Below are 17540 nucleotides of genomic sequence, written 5' to 3'. Positions count from 1 at the left end.
AGGGGAGCCAAATGTGGTTGTTCCTCAAGAGCATGTCAAGGGTGAGATTTGAATTAGGAAATGCAAATAGAGACAACAGTGGCATTTGGGAAAGCTAATTTTTATCAACTTACTATCATAAAGAGACTACCTGCAAAAGAAACATTTAGCCTTGTAACAGTGAGTTAGATGAGTTTTCCAACCAATCTTTGATATCTCCCAGGATCAGAATAAGGCTCCCTTCTCTCGACTTGTTAGCAATTTTTGGTTTAGATCCATGGGGCTATCAATTGATCTACAGCCACATACCCGTTTCTTTAACTATGTGTAATGCATACATCCCTTTTGAAATGATAATCCTATTCTTTAAATGAGCAACTTCACTTCCAAGAAGATATTTGTAACTCCTCAAATCCTTTGTTTGGAAAAAGCTAAATGAGTGCAAACTGCTGCCAGTCAGATACAACCAAGACCTATTGTCGCAATAGTGCGCAATAAGAAAAGTTGGAGTGGGATCAAACCCGCTTTGATACCAAGTAGAGGAGAACAATTTAGGAGATTTTGATTGAGGAAAATCAGAAATGCTCAAGCTATTTACATTCATCATTTTCTCTATATATATACTCTTTATGATAAATAAAATTTGAATTTACAAGAAAATTGATGATATTACTACTACTTAAGTGCATGAATGTTATAATGCCTAGGTACATGGCTAACTACATACATAACACAGGTTACTAGCTCTACCTTCAACGAGTCACAACTCACAATACAGGTTATGCAATGTAACAAATGTTAGTAATCAAATGCGAGATTATTCCCATAGCTTACCTTACTGATTCTTTATTTCTTTTGCAGGAAATCATGTCCATTGCATTGCATCTACACGTTGTGAAACTGGTTTTGGTTGCGTTAGACTGACATGTCGAGGTGAAAGCGTGGACAGACTTCCGGGTGTATTTTAATTTGTTGGTGTAGCAGTGGTTTATCATGTTTCTTATTTAATTTTCATTTGTAAGTTTCTTTCCAGGAGGGAAGCATTATCAGTTTTATGAAAACAATAAATTTTAGTAAGTCAGCAAGTATACTTTTAATTTTTTGTACCAAAAAGCTAAAAAACCTACCACTTAATTGGTAAATCCATTTATCTTGTTTTGTCATTTTTAGTCTCTGAATAACCATAGCGAGAGCTTTGTAAGCAATAAAAACTATTCAGACAAAATTAATAAATAAACTGGACTACGTGTTTGTTGCAAATAATTTAGTTCTTTAAATGGAAAAGAAAATAATTTTTAGCTTATTTAGGAGTAGAAGGTCAATTTGAATATTTAAAGCATTGTTAAATTCAATTTTCAAAAATAACTATTATCAGATTTTTTTTTGCACTAATTTAATTTAGATTGTGACAATCAATTAAGTTCTATATATTAATTTTAAAACTAATTTTTTATATTTTGCTATATCCTAAAATTTCTTAGTTTCATCACAGTTTCTCAAAATTTTCTTATATTTTTAGTTTATAAAAAAAATTACACTGAACACAAGATTGATCATCTAAAATTAATATTAAATAATAATAGTAGAAAATCAAAGTTATGTGTTATCATATTGTCTTACATTAGACATCTCTCCAATTGTCATTTGATCTATGTGATTATCATGTGACATGATAATTTTCCAAAATGATTTTGCATATTTATTTAAGTCTTATTGTTTGAATGAAAATCACTAGATAGTTTATATAGACTAAGTTCGGATAGCTTAAATGTATTTATTTAATTAAAAATATTATTAAAGAGAATGTAAGTGATTTGAATTTCTAAATCATTGTTAAATTTAATTTTTATAAATAACTATTCTCTGATTTTTTTGCACTAATTTAATTTACATTTTATATAATTAAGTAAAAAAAAAGAATTTTTGTGACAATTATTAATTTAGAAAATAAATTTTTATATTTTACTTTATCTTATAATTTCTTAGTTTTTCATATAGATCCTCACTTAAAAAAAAATCAAAATAAATAATAAAGTTAATGTATTATTTTGATTTTGTTTTATTTTTTTTTTTTGTTAGAAAAGTTTTTTATTAAAAAGAAAATAAAATTCACAGGAATGAGATTGCAATGGACCTGAGACAGTACCCACCTATTTCTTTTTTTTGTTTGCTTTGAACAAAAGTTTCAGTTCAAACTAACATAACGTTAGCTACAATAACATTAGCTGCAATCACATACTTTTTTTTTAATTAAAAAAAAAAGAACGGAATAGATCCATATCCTAATAAAGTTAAATTTTTTGATCTAGACGTAACCATATTTATATTTAATATGGTTTACCGTCTAGATTTTCATATGTTATACCATTGATAATCCAAGCACACTCAACTAGTAATCTTCCATGACAGGGGGCTCTGTCAATCTTGGCATAACCTTCTTCGCCCCATCCTTTTCCATGAGAATTCCTCACTAACCAGTACTTTTTCCATTTACCATCTTTGATTTCTTGCCCGTATCCTACTATAATAACTTCGTGTCTTTTTTCATCCTCGTCAAAGTCGGTTGCATCTTCAGGACCACAATATATACCATCCTACAATTATATTGAAATTAAATTAACCAATCTCTAACTTGACATGCTAATAAATTAATTAATTCAAAAACTTGACTTACTCCCTTCAATTCAGTCATCTCTCGTACCCAGATCATCTGTGCCACCACTGGTGCATTCCTAACCGCCAATTCTAATTGTTTATGGAGCACTTTATTTTTTTTCTTTGAACGATGTTTCTTCCCGAAGATTTATGCATCGGTAAATGGTTATCCTTAAAAAAGGCTAAATAAAGTGTACAAGAAAGATTTAAAATATGAGAAAAACAAAATAACATAAAGTGGACAATGTTAGATAATAATATTATTATATATTAGTAGTAAGGGTATTTTAGACAATTCTATTCTTTTATATATATACTCATTGTAACCCTATTAACTTCACTTTTGGTTCATTATATGTTATGAAACCCTAGAGTGGTTGTTTCTCTTCTTCCTCTTTTCATTGTTAACATGGTATCAAAGAGGTTTGGTTGATTTTGGGATCTACTATAAAGAACATAGAGATTATTTTGATAGGAAAGACAACCACCAAAAGAGAAAAGAGAAGAGTAACCCTGTTCCCGATTTTGTTAAATCAGTCTCACTAAAACATCAATTGCGCATTCGTTAACCGTTGGATCGGGCTGAATTTTAGACAGCAGGTTCACAATATTCAGGTCTTCGTCTTCAACGGTCAGATCGGCGAAAAGACGTTTGTAGGGGGAGAAATCGGGCTCGCACAGCACCAGATTATCTCTAATTTATTTTGTCTCAGTTATTGTGTTTTTCGTATTTTCCTGTCATTATTTGTTATGGCTGGTGCTAAGGATGATTCTCTTCAAGCACATTGAAAAACACATTGTCCGAAATTGGGGAGAGCACATGAGAAGAATTTTAAGGGGCCATCGTCCAATGTTGTTACTTCTTCTACCATTGGCTCTAGCTTTGGTTCTGTATACCCATCTGAGATTGCTTCTCAAATATCTGATATTGCAGAACAGCTTCAAAAACTTCTTGCCACTCAATCACATGCCATGTCTGCCACCTCTTCTAAAGGTTTGAACTCATCTGGTATGTCAGGTATATCTCCTTCCATATGGATTCTTGATTCGGGAGCATCTCATCATATGACATACGATGATAAATCTTTTGTGTCTGTGAAACCTGTCTCGTCTGTGTCGGTTATGACTGCTGATGGCACTCCAATGCCACTAGCAGACGTTGGTTCTGTCTCCACACCTAACATGCCTCTTTCTGATGTTTATTATATTCCTAATCTTACTTTGAGTCTTGCTTCTGTTAGTCAAATATGTGATCTCGGTTATGTTTTCTTCCACTTCTTGTTGTGTGCATGATCCATATTTCGGGAGGCTGATTGGGACATGTCATAGACAAGGGGGACGTTATGTTTTGGATGACCTGCGACTCCTAGATACTGCAGCCTCCACAACTACTGCAGCCTCCCAGATACTTAGGAAAGTTACAAACATGTGATATCTCAGATTGTTGTGGTTGTAAACTTGTCAAACTTCCAGCTTTACCGTTTAGTAAAAGTGTTTATGTTTCATATGCACCCTTTGATTTAGTTCACTATGATGTTTGGGGTCCATCACCGGTTCTCACCAAAGGTGGATCTAGATATTATGTTTTGTTTATTGATGATTACACTCGCTATTGTTGGGTTTATCTTGTGAAAAATCGGTCTGAACTTTTTGACATTTATCATATGTTTCGTGTAATGGTCAAAACTCAACATAATTCTTTTATAAAGTGTTTTCGTTGTGATTTAGGTGGTGAATATACCTCTAATAAATTTTCTGAATTACTTGCTTATGATGGCACCCTCCACCAAACATCTTGTACTGATACTCCTCAACAAAATGGAGTTGGTGAAAGCAAACACCGTCATATTATAGAGACTGCTTGTTCCCTTTTGTTGTCTGCTTCAGTTCCTAGTGAGTTTTGGGGAGAAGCAGTTCTTACTGCTGTTCATGCTATTAATAGAATTTCGTCCTCTATCATATCAGGTTTGTCTCCCTTTGAAAAATGGTATGCTTCTACCCCTGATTATCATTCTTTGAAAGTTTTTGGTTCTACTTGTTTTGTTCTTCGCCCTCAAGTAGAGTGCAGTAAGTTGTCTTCTCGTTCAGCGTTGTGTGTTTTTCTTGGTTATGGGAATGGTCAAAAAGGTTATCGTTGTTATGATCCTCATATAGGAAAACTATATGTATCTCGTAATGTTGCTTTTCTTGAGCACATCCATTTTTACTCTATTTCCTCTGATTCTCAGATTACTAAGAGTTCTGAACTAACCCATATTGATCCGTTTGGTCCTAATGATTAATGTTATTTTACTAAGAGTTCTGAACTAACCCATATTGATCTGTTTAGTCCTAATGATTATGCTCCTAGTGATTGTAATGTTGAGAATTGCAGGATAAATACTAATACTCCACATGATGACATCCCTCTTGTCCCCCCGGTTGTCCAATCACCTCCTGCGATTGTTGATCCTCCTCGTTACCCCTCTCGTTAACGTAAGTCTACCCAGTTACCTGATTTTGTCTATTCCACATACTCAACTTCGTTTGTTTCTTTCTTAACCTCTATTCACAGTTTGTCTGAGCCCTCTTCCTATAAAGAGGTTGTTCTTGATCCTTTTTTGCAGCAGACTATGGCATAAGAACTATTTGCATTGCACAAAAAAAATACTTGGGAATTAATACCTCTTCCTCCTAGAAAACGTGTTATTGGGTCTCGTTGGGTATACAAGATCAAAACTAAGTATGATGGGTCAATTGAGCGCTACAAAGCACATCTTGTTGCTAAGGGTTTCTCTCAACAATATGGTATGGATTATGAAGAAACTTTTGCTCCTGTAGCCAAGATGACCACTATTCGTACTCTTATTGCAGTTGCATCTATTCGTCAATGGCATATTTCCCAAATGGATGTCAAAAATGCCTTTTTAAATGGTGAGCTTCATGAAGAAGTCTATATGGTCCCTCCACAAGGAGTTTCTCATGATCCAGGGGAAGTATGTAAGTTAAAAAAGGCTCTATATGGTCTTAAACAAGCTCCTCGAGCTTGGTTTGAGAAATTCTCTACTGTGATCACTTCTCTTGGTTTTCGCTCTAGTGAACATGATTCTGCATTGTTTATAAGGTCCACCACTCATGGTCGCATTATACTTTCTCTATATGTTGATGATATGATTATTACAGGTGATGATGTTAGTGGAATCAATGAGTTGAAATTGCAGTTAGCCAAACAGTTTGAGATGAAGGACTTGGGAACTCTTCGCTATTTCTTGGGGATTGAAGTTGCCTACTCTCCTAGAGGCTACCTTCTTTCTCAATCCAAGTACATTGCCAACATTCTTGATCAGGCTCGTCTTTCTGATACTAGAGCAGCAGTGATGAGGCTCGTCTTTCTGATACTAGAGCAGCAGATACTCCTCTTGAGTTGAATGTGAAATATGCTCCTTCGGATGGTGTTCCTTTACCAGATTCCACTTTGTATCGTACTTTGGTTGGCAGCTTAGTGTATCTTACGATTAACAGCTCTGACATTGCTTATGATGTTCATGTTGTTAGTCAATTTGTTGTCTCCCCCACTACAGTACATTGGGCAGCAGTTCTTCGGATTCTTCGTTATCTTCGAGGAACTCAATTTCAAAGTCTTCTCTTTCCATCGTCATCCTGATTGGGCTGGTGACACCACAGATCGTAAATCCACCACAGGGTTCTGTATCTTTCTTGGAGACTCTCTTATTTCTTGGAAGAGTAAGAAACAAGACATTGTCTCTCGCTCCTCTACAGAAGCTGAGTATCGTGCTATGGCATCCACTACCACTGAAATAATTTGGTTGCGTTGGCTTTTGTCTGATATGGGAATCTCTCTTTCTGAGCCAACTTCGATGCACTACGATAACAAGAGTGCTATTCAAATTGCTCAAAACTGGGTCTTTCATGAACGCACCAAACACATTGAGATTGATTGTCATTTTACTCGTCATCATCTTCAGTATGAAACTATTACTCTACCGTTTGTTTCTTCTTCTTTACAGATTGTTGATTTGTTTACAAAGATGCATTCCATTAAACGTTTCCGTTTTTTCGTTGACAAACTCTCGATGCTTCATGTTAATGCATCGTGAGTTTGAGGGGAGATGTTAGATAATATTATTATATATTAGTAGTAAGGGTATTTTAGACAATTCTATTCTTTTATATATATACTCATTGTAACCCTATTAACTTCAGTTTTGGTTCATTATATGTTATGAAACCCTAGAGTGGTTGTTTCTCTTCTTCCTCTTTCTTACTCTTTTCATTGTTAACAGACAATAACAAATGTTGAAAATGAGAAGAAAAAAAAATGTAAGAGTATGACTAGCTGGCATAAATGTTCCCACATATGGACAGTCTTTTTCTAATAAACAACCATTCTCTCTAACCCAATCAATTGTGTCCGACACACGACGTCCTTCGTAGTCCTCCTCCGCAGTTTTTATTAAATTGTTGTAGATATCTTGGGGAGATAAAATGATCGGTGTTCTATGTGGTGCAGTATCTCTAGCACACCGCATACGGCGAAAGCAAAACAACAATCTACAGGATTTAAATATATATTATATATATATATATGGGGTTGTTAATATATATAAATCTAGCAATAGTAAATGTATATTAATCACTTACACACATTTTTTTTATTTAAATTTTTTTTCCACTTATTTAAAACAGTTTTAAATAAAAGATAACTTTGTCAATTTTATTTTAGTTCAAACAAAATATCACAAATTCATTTTCTTAATTTCTACCATTTGATTTTAATAATGTTTAGTAGATGAGCAATGCTATTAAATAAAGTCAACGCCACCAAAACATTCTCTTGAACCATGCAAGAATAATTTTATAAAAAAAATTATATCAATTCTCAATCATACATAAGACTATATAGACATTGAAACAATAATAAAATAGCAAGATAAAAAACTAACTTATAAATAATATTAATGAGAAGTTGAAATGTAAAAACAAAAAAGAACTATAAGTCACACAATGAGCATGTGGAAATGTTAAGCTAAAACATGAAAATAAAAAGAGGAAATTAAAAAAATTCAGAAAAATGGTTGCTCTAAAAATAGGAGAGAAAATTATAAATTTACAATCCAGCTCATAAATAAAAATTATTTAAAATTTTCTAGAAAAGAACAAGACATCATTTTTCTTCTTCTTAACTTTAGCGATAAAATGAAAGCCTCAAAAGTTCAAGGAAGAAATTCTTTATAAGAAAGGAAGTTGAGTTAGTGTTAATGTCGAAATTTTCAAATAAAAATCTTAATTTAATATTTTTAATCTTAATTAATGAAAATAAAAAAATTAGTATTTTTTAAATAAAATAAAAAACAAAAACAAGTTCCAATAATAATCCTTAGTAAACAACAATGAATTAAACAACTTACTCCCTGGGCCTTGACTTCTAATAGGATTCAGGTGATCCGTCTTTCTCCAATCATACATAGTTAGATCTCCCTACATTCATAAAGAATAGAGAGGTAAAAATAGAAAATACAAATATATATTTCAACATTTCAAATTATACGTTATCAAATGATAAATTCTCATGTAGAAAATAATTTGATTTATTTATGGACAGTAATAAAACAGATCAAATTCACAAATATAAATTAAAATATTATTTCAATTCTTATTTCTTCAAAAATAAAATATATATATATATATATATATATATATATATATATATATTATATCAATGAATTAAAGGATGCAACATGGTTTTTTTTAATCCAATTTTGAATATTTAATTATTAAACTGCTCTATTTTAAAAACTATATATCAAAATATTATTATTTTTTTTTGTTTAGTTACAAATTACTTTTGCAAATGATGACTTATTTTATCCATGTTATATTATTTTCTAAAATATATCTCTAAAAATTTATATTTTTTAAAATGTTTAGACACATGCGATGTAAAAAAATTAAATGCATACAAATTAGTTATGTTAAGAATCTTCTAAAAGTGTGTTTTATTTATTATGTTTTTCTATGATTATTCCATAATCTATATCTTTATCCGTTAATAGGAATCTTCTAATGCATACAAAATAAATCGATTCTTTTATATGAATTTTCTAATGGTGTTAAATATTTTGTTGTTTACTCACCATTCTTTTTTTATTTTTCACTGACAAGTTTAATATAAAGTCATTTATCCTATGTATTAATTTACTTTAAATTAACACATAGTTTATCTCTATCCTTTCATCAATATTTTAAATTATTGATATTCATTTATATGTTAATTTAGTTTAAATTATCTCTATCCTTTTATCAATATTTTAAATTATTATTCTATGTGTTTAAATTATAAATAACATATATACTAATAAATATTAGAGTGAAAAAAAAATATAACAAACTCAATATATCATACTTTAACAACTTAAATAAACAAGCTCAATACTATATATTTTAACATATAAAAAACATAACAAAGAGTAAAAATATACCATTTCTTTATCTCTTCTCTTGTCCGATATGTTGTTCAACCCTACCAAAATTTGAGTTATTTTGTAAATTTTCATTTTAAAAAATAATAGAAAGGGTGATATAAAAAAAAATACTAGTCATAAACAAAATATTATTGAATAATATATATCAAAATCTATAAATATTTGTTTGTATTGAACCACCACAATATATCAACATGTCTAAAAAAAATCATATAAACCACTATTAATTTATAAAAAACATATAAAAACAACTATCATAAACAACATTTTATATACAAACATTTTATTAATATAAATAATTTTTAAATTTGTTTTTATAAGAAAGAGCCATTTTTAAATTAAAAAACTGCTACTCATAAACAACAACAATAATACCATAAATAAATAACATGAACTATGAACTAGTTTATATTAAATAGACTAACTAATATTTATAACAATTATTAAAATATTAAATCAGATATATATTTACTAAAGAAGAATAAAATAAAAAAATAAAGAAGATGAGAAGAGGCTTGTAAGTAAGATATATATTTAATAAAGAATAATAAATAAATAAATAAAAATATGAGTGGTGTTTTTTTTATTTTATCTTTTAACTACTCTATAGTTTTTTTATGTAAATTATTGAGTTTAATAGATTTGTAATTTCAATGGAAAAATAATTTTGTATTGACATCTAAATAGATTTATTCATTTTATTATGTTTAACTAGAAAAATGAGATAAAGTGATATAACATAGCAAAATATATAAATTTTAATAAATAAAATTATTTTATATTAATAATATATAATGATTTTATTTAAATTATTTTATTTTATAATAATTTGATACAAAGTTCACGTTCAAAATAAGAGAAGGGCATTGGTCAGAATTGAAGTTGAATAAGGCTGGTCCCATTTGATTTCATTATCCTCATTATTATTTCTGCAATGTATTATTATGACTCTTGTTTTTTACTTCTTAATGCTAATTAAAGTAAAAAAGAAAATTAAAGTTGAAAAAGGTTGGTCCCATTTGATGGAAATTTCATCCCGAGTACACGTTATTCTTATTTTAGTTTACCTCTTGCATTTTATTCATGATAAGACAACTTGGAGTTGAGATTAAATGAATATTAATTGAATCAATGTATTTGTTTGCTATATTCTCTTTCAAAATTGTATATGCTTCTATATTAATAAAAACTACATATAATTGTTGAACTTGCTGGATCATATGATAATAATAAATAAATAAATAAATAAGTAATATACAACATTTTTAAATTTATTTTTATAAATAAAAAGACATTTTCAAATTAAAAAACTGTTACTCATAAACAACAACAATAATACCATAAATAAATATCATGAACTATGAATTAGTTTATATTAAATAGACTAACTAATATTTATAACAGTTATTAAAATATTAAATCATATATATATTTAATAAAGAAGAATCAAATAAAAAAAACAAAGAAGATGAGAAGAGGCTTGTAAGTAAGATATTTAATAATGAATAATCAAATCGAAAAAGAAAAAGAAGAAGATGAGAAGAGACTTGTAAGTAATTTTTGTTTCTATCTCTTTATTAATATTTTCTACCTTTATCTAAATTCCCACAATTTTTATATAAGATGAAATGTTACAATGCACTGCTTCTTTTATAGAGGGGAGAAGAGATGTTAGAGTAAGATGAAATGTTACAATGCACTGTATTTTTATAGAGGAGAGGGGATGCTATAGAGGGGAAAGGGGATGTTATAGAGGGGAGAGGGGATGTTGGAGTTGGAGTGCATTCTTTGAAAAAAAGAAACTGTACAAATGGTCAATGGAACATCTCAACAAATGGAGCATATCACAAGGTACACTCACAAGAAGTAGTTTTATGGAATATTAACAAAAATAGCAAAAGAATAAACTCAAACAAAATTAGTTTTGGTATATAAAAGATAGGTACAAAACTTATATGATACTACCAATAACAATAAAAAACATGTTAATGTAGTTTAAATTATTAATAAAATAAAAATTATGATATATTGTGTTAATGTAGTGTATAATTTTTTTTGCTATTAACTGCATGTTTGTCTTGTATTTTACAAAGACTAAGTTTAAATTATTAATAACCATTAAAAACTAACAGTGTTAAGCATTGTAGACTTAAACGAAAACTTTTGTATTTTGCATAGACTTAAATTATAAAGTTTATTTTACAAAAATTAAAATTAATCTTTTTTACATTTTGTAAAAACTAATTACATATTTAAGGCTTAATATTTTAACATTTCAACTTTTTACCACTTTCTGTTTTCATTTTTTTTCTATTGTCCCTTAAACTTATTTTTTCTACACTCAAGTACTTTAATCTATCCCTAACAAACAACTTAGTGTCTAATTGGTTTTGCTTGCGGTTATAATTAATTTTGATAAAATTAATTTTAATAGAAATGAGTTGAATGTAACTTGATTTATGTTTAGAAACATCTAGGTAAAAGTGATTCTTAACACTTTTATGTTGTTTGGATATTTTTGTATCAAAATTGTTTTTCAATGTTTAATTACCAAACTACACATAATAATTAAGTACTTACATGATATTATACTTACTCTTAATTCATTTTATTTTGTTTTATATGTATTTTAGTTTGATTTTAATATGTTATTTATTAATATTATCTTTTAAGAAATAATATAATTGTATGTAGCTTATATTATAAGACTTAAAGATCATGTAGGGTTAGTATAAATATTTTTACACTAACAACAAACACAAAACATTAATTGAATAGTAATTAGATAATATAAGTTATAATTATATTGTGAATGATGAAATCAACATAATCAATCACTCTTATTATAAAATTAGGTTACATATTACATATTCATTTTTCTCTATATTACAACCTTCTTGACCTTCTTGACAAGAAAATGTTATAAATTAACATAAATTTAATAATACAGATAAAAAAGAATTATATTAAGAGTTTAATTACAACATATGATGTAAAAAAATTACACTATCAATAATTGTGATTTTTTAATGACATTATTGTAAAAATTAAATATATTTAATAATTCGACAATTGAGATTAATGCATTGTATAAAAAAATTTACAGTGTCAATATATACAATATAAATAATTATATTAAAGTTATTTATGTTTTATGAGTAAATTATGTTTTTAAGTTTATGTAAGTATTGATAAATAAAAACTCTTTTATTTGTTTAATGATAGAATAAAACAAAATACGGTTATATTTAGATGAAGGACAATTAAGAAAAGTGGAATTTTGTAAAAATGTGTTAGAGAGAATCAAAATTTATAACAGCTCTTGAGGGACAATTGATTCTCTTTTTCAAAATCAAACACATGGTTAATTTCCTATGTGGAGTTAGTTATAAGAGTTTAATGATTGTTGGATTCAAAACCACGCGTTCGGTGAGGGATGTTTTTTGTTTTTTTGTTTTGTTTTTATCTTTTAACTATTCTTTAGTTTTTTGTGTAAATTATTGAGTTTAATAGATTTGTAATTTCAATAAAAAATACTTTTGTATTGACATCTGAATAAATTTATTCATTTTATGATGTTTAACTATAAAAAAGAGATAAAGTGATATAATGTAGCGAAATATATAAATTTTAATGAATAAAATTATTTTATATTAATAATATAATGATTTTCTCTAAATTATTTTATTTTATAGTAATCTGTTACAAAGTTCAAGTTCAAAATAGAATTGAAGTTGAATAAGGCTGGTCCCTTTTGATTTCATTATCCTCATTACTATTTCTGCAATGTATTATTATGACTCTTGTTTTTTACTTCTTAATGCTAATTAAAGTAAAAAAGAAAATTAAAGTTGAAAAAGGTTGGTCCCATTTGATGGAAATTTCATCTCGAATACACCTTATTCTTATTTTAGTTTACCTCTTGCATTTTATTCATGATAAGACAACTTGGAGTTGAGATTAAATGAATATTAATTGAATCAATGTATTTGTTTGCTATATTCTCTTTCAAAATTGTATATGCTTCTATATAAATAAAAAATGCATATAATTGTTGAACTTGCCAGATCATATGATAATAAAAAATAAATAAACAAACAAACAAATAAATAAACAAATAAAAAAATAATTAAATTAATAAACAAATAAATAAATAAATAATATACAACATTTTTAAATTTATTTTTATAAAAAAAGAGACATTTTTAAATTAAAAAACTGTTACTCATAAACAACAACAATAATACCATAAATAAATATCATCAACTATGAATTAGTTTATATTAAATAGACTAACTAATATTTATAACAGTTATTAAAATATTAAATCATATATATATTTAATAAAGAAGAATCAAATAAAAAAAACAAAGAAGATGAGAAGAGGCTTGTAAGTAAGATATTTAATAATGAATAATCAAATCAAAAAAGAAAAAGAAGAAGATGAGAAGAGACTTGTAAGTAATTTTTGTTTCTATCTCTTTATTAATATTTTCTACCTTTATCTAAATTCCCACAATTTTTATATAAGATGAAATGTTACAATGCACTGCTTCTTTTATAGAGGGGAGAAGAGATGTTAGAGTAAGATGGAATGTTACAATGCACAGTATTTTTATAGAGGAGAGAGGGGATGTTATAGAGGGGAGAGGGGATGTTATAGAGGGGAGAGGGGATGTTGGAGTTGGAGTGCATTCTTTGAAAAAACAAACTGTACAAATGGTCAATGGAACATCTCAACAAATGAAGCATATCACAAGGTACACTCACAAGAAGTAGTTTTATGGAATATTAACAAAAATAGCAAAAGAATAAATTCAAATAAAATTAGTTTTGGTATATAAAAGATAGGTACAAAACTTATATGATACTACCAATAACAATAAAAAACATGTTAATGTAGTTTAAATTATTAATAAAATAAAAATTATGATATATTGTGTTAATGTAGTGTATAATTTTTTTTGCTATTAACTGCATGTTTGTCTTGTATTTTACAAAGACTAAGTTTAAATTATTAATAACCATTAAAAACTAACGGTGTTAAGCATTATAGACTTAAACGAAAACATTAGTATTTTGCATAGACTTAAATTAAAAAGTTTATTTTACAAAAATTAAAATTAATCTTTTTTACATTTTGTAAAAACTAATTACATATTTAAGGCTTAATATTTTAACATTTTAACTTATTACCACTTTCTGTTTTCATTTTTTTCTATTGTCACTTAAACTTATTTTTTCTACACTCAAGTACTTTAATCTATCCCTAACAAACAACTTAGTGTCTAATGGGTTTTGCTTGCGGTTATAATTAATTTTGATAAAATTAATTTTAATAGAAATGAGTTGAATGTAACTTGATTTATGTTTAAAAACATCAAGGTAAAAGTGATTCTTAACACTTTTATGTTGTTTGGATATTTTTGTATCAAAATTGTTTTTCAACGTTTAATTACCAAACTACACATAATAATTAAGTACTTACATGATATCATACTTACTCTTAATTCATTTTATTTTGTTTTATATGTATTTTAGTTTGATTTTAATATGTTATTTATTAATATTATTTTTTAACAAATAATATAATTGTATGTAGCTTATATTATAAGACTTAAAGATCATGTAGGGTTAGTATAAATATTTTTACACTAACAACAAACACAAAACATTAATTGAATAGTAATTTGATAATATAAGTTATAATTATATTGTGAATGATGAAATCAACATAATCAATCACTCTTGTTATAAAATTAGGTTACATATTACATATTCATTTTTCTCTATATTACAACCTTCTTGATAAGAGAATGTTATAAATTAACATAAATTTAATAATACAGATAAAAAAAGAATTATATTAAGAGTTTAATTACAACATATGATGTAAAAAAATTACACTATCAATAATTGTGATTTTTTAATGACATTATAGTAAAAATTAAATATATTTAATAATTCCACAATTGAGATTAATGTATTATATAAAAAAATTTACAGTGTCAATATATACAAATTAAATAATTATATTAATGTTATTTATGTTTTATGAGTAAATTATATTTTTAAGTTTATGTAAGTATTGATAAATAAAAACTCTTTTATTTGTTTAATGATAGAATAAAACAAAATACGGTTATATTTAGATGAAGGACAATTAAGAAAAGTGGTATTTTGTAAAAATGTGTAAGAGAGAATCAAAATTTGTAACAGCTCTTGAGGGACAATTGATTCTCTTTTTCAAAATCAAACACATGGTTAATTTCCTATGTGGAGTTAGTTATAAGAGTTTAATGATTGTTGGATTCAAAACCACGCGTTCGGTGACGGATGTTTTTTGTTTTTTTGTTTTTGTTTTTATCTTTTAACTATTCTATAGTTTTTTATGTAAATTATTGAGTTTAATAGATTTGTAATTTCAATAAAAAATACTTTTGTATTGACATCTGAATAGATTTATTCATTTTATGATGTTTAACTAGAAAAATGAGATAAAGTGATATAATGTAGCAAAATATATAAATTTTAATGAATAAAATTATTTTATATTAATAATATAATGATTTTCTCTAAATTATTTTATTTTATAGTAATCTGTTACAAAGTTCAGGTTCAAAATAGAAATGAAGTTGAATAAGGCTGGTCCCATTTGATTTCATTATACTCATTATTATTTCTGCAATGTATTATTATGACTCTTGTTTTTTACTTCTTAATGCTAATTAAAGTAAAAAAGAAAATTAAAGTTGAAAAAGGTTGGTCCCATTTGATGGAAATTTCATCCCGAGTACACGTTATTCTTATTTTAGTTTACCTCTTGCATTTTATTCATGATAAGACAACTTGGAGTTGAGGTTAAATGAATATTAATTGAATCAATGTATTTGTTTGCTATATTCTCTTTCAAAATTGTATATGCTTCTATATTAATAAAAACTGCATATAATTGTTGAACTTGCCGGATCATATGATAATAAAAAATAAATAAATAAATAATAAATAAATAAACAAACAAACAAATAAACAGATAAAAAAATAATTAAATTAATAAACAAATAAATAAATAAATAATATACAACATTTTTAAATTTATTTTTATAAAAAAAGAGACATTTTTAAATTAAAAAACTGTTACTCATAAACAACAACAATAATACCATAAATAAATATCATCAACTATGAATTAGTTTATATTAAATAGACTAACTAATATTTATAACAGTTATTAAAATATTAAATCATATATATATTTAATAAAGAAGAATCAAATAAAAAAATCGAAGAAGATGAGAAGAGGCTTGTAAGTAAGATATTTAATAAAGAATAATCAAATCAAAAAAGAAAAAGTAGAAGATGAGAAGAGACTTGTAAGTAATTTTTGTTTCTATCTCTTTATTAATATTTTCTACATTTATCTAAATTCCCACAATTTTTATATAAGATGAAATGTTACAATGCACTGCTTCTTTTACAGAGAGGAGAAGAGATGTTAGAGTAAGATGGAATGTTACAATGCAATGTATTTTTATAGAGGAGAGAGGGGATGTTATAGAGGGGAGAGAGGATGTTGGAGTTGGAGTGCATTCTTTGAAAAAACAAATTGTACAAATGGTCAATGGAACATCTCAACAAATGGAGCATATCACAAGGTACACTCACAAGAAGTAGTTTTATGGAATATTAACAAAAATAGCAAAAGAATAAATTCAAACAAAATTAGTTTTGGTATATAAAAGATAGGTACAAAACTTATATGATACTACCAATAACAATAAAAAACATGTTAATGTAGTTTAAATTATTAATAAAATAAAAATTATGATATATAGTGTTAATGTAGTGTATAATTTTTTTTTGCTATTAACTGCATGTATGTCTTGTATTTTACAAAGATTAAGTTTAAATTATTAATAACCATTAAAAACTAACGGTGTTAAGCATTATAGACTTAAACGAAAACATTTGTATTTTGCATAGACTTAAATTAAACAGTTTATTTTACAAAAATTAAAATTAATCTTTTTTACATTTTGTAAAAACTAATTACATATATAAGGCTTAATATTTTAACATTTTAACTTATTACCACTTTCTGTTTTCATTTTTTTCTATTGTCCCTTAAACTTATTTTTTCTACACTCAAGTACTTTAATCTATCCCTAACAAACAACTTAGTGTCTAATTGGTTTTGCTTGCGGTTATAATTAATTTTGATAAAATTAATTTTAATAGAAATTAGTTGAATGTAACTTGATTTATGTTTAGAAACATCAAGGTAAAAGTGATTTTATGTTGTTTGGATATTTTTGTATCAAAATTGTTTTTCAATGTTTAATTACCAAACTACACATAATAATTAAGTACTTACATGATATTATACTTACTCTTAATTCATTTTATTTTGTTTTATATGTATTT

At 26.7% G+C, this 17540-nt stretch overlaps 1 protein-coding gene across 5 annotated transcripts in view; it reads left to right on the top strand.

Annotated features, from left to right (window-relative positions):
* LOC101511122 (uncharacterized) overlaps positions 1–1142 on the top strand; it is a 2756-nt gene extending 1614 nt beyond the window's left edge. Inside the window, exons 4-5 of one of the 5 annotated variants that reach the window (XR_012163456.1) lie at positions 687–776; positions 841–1142. Coding sequence is in view for 1 of the 5 variants with exons in the window: in XM_004516997.4 (XP_004517054.1) it covers positions 716–757; positions 841–903 (105 nt within the window). In the remaining 4 variants the exon portion in view is untranslated. The remainder of the gene's footprint in view (positions 1–686; positions 777–840) is intronic. The other 4 variants (XR_012163457.1, XR_001143236.3, XM_004516997.4 and 1 more) reach the window with 4 other exon arrangements.
* The last annotated feature ends 16398 nt before the right edge of the window (positions 1143–17540 follow it).

Source organism: Cicer arietinum, chromosome 6, assembly GCF_000331145.2.
Source record: "Cicer arietinum cultivar CDC Frontier isolate Library 1 chromosome 6, Cicar.CDCFrontier_v2.0, whole genome shotgun sequence".
Lineage (NCBI taxonomy): Eukaryota > Viridiplantae > Streptophyta > Magnoliopsida > Fabales > Fabaceae > Cicer > Cicer arietinum.
This window is presented reverse-complemented; position numbering and strand designations above follow the sequence as displayed.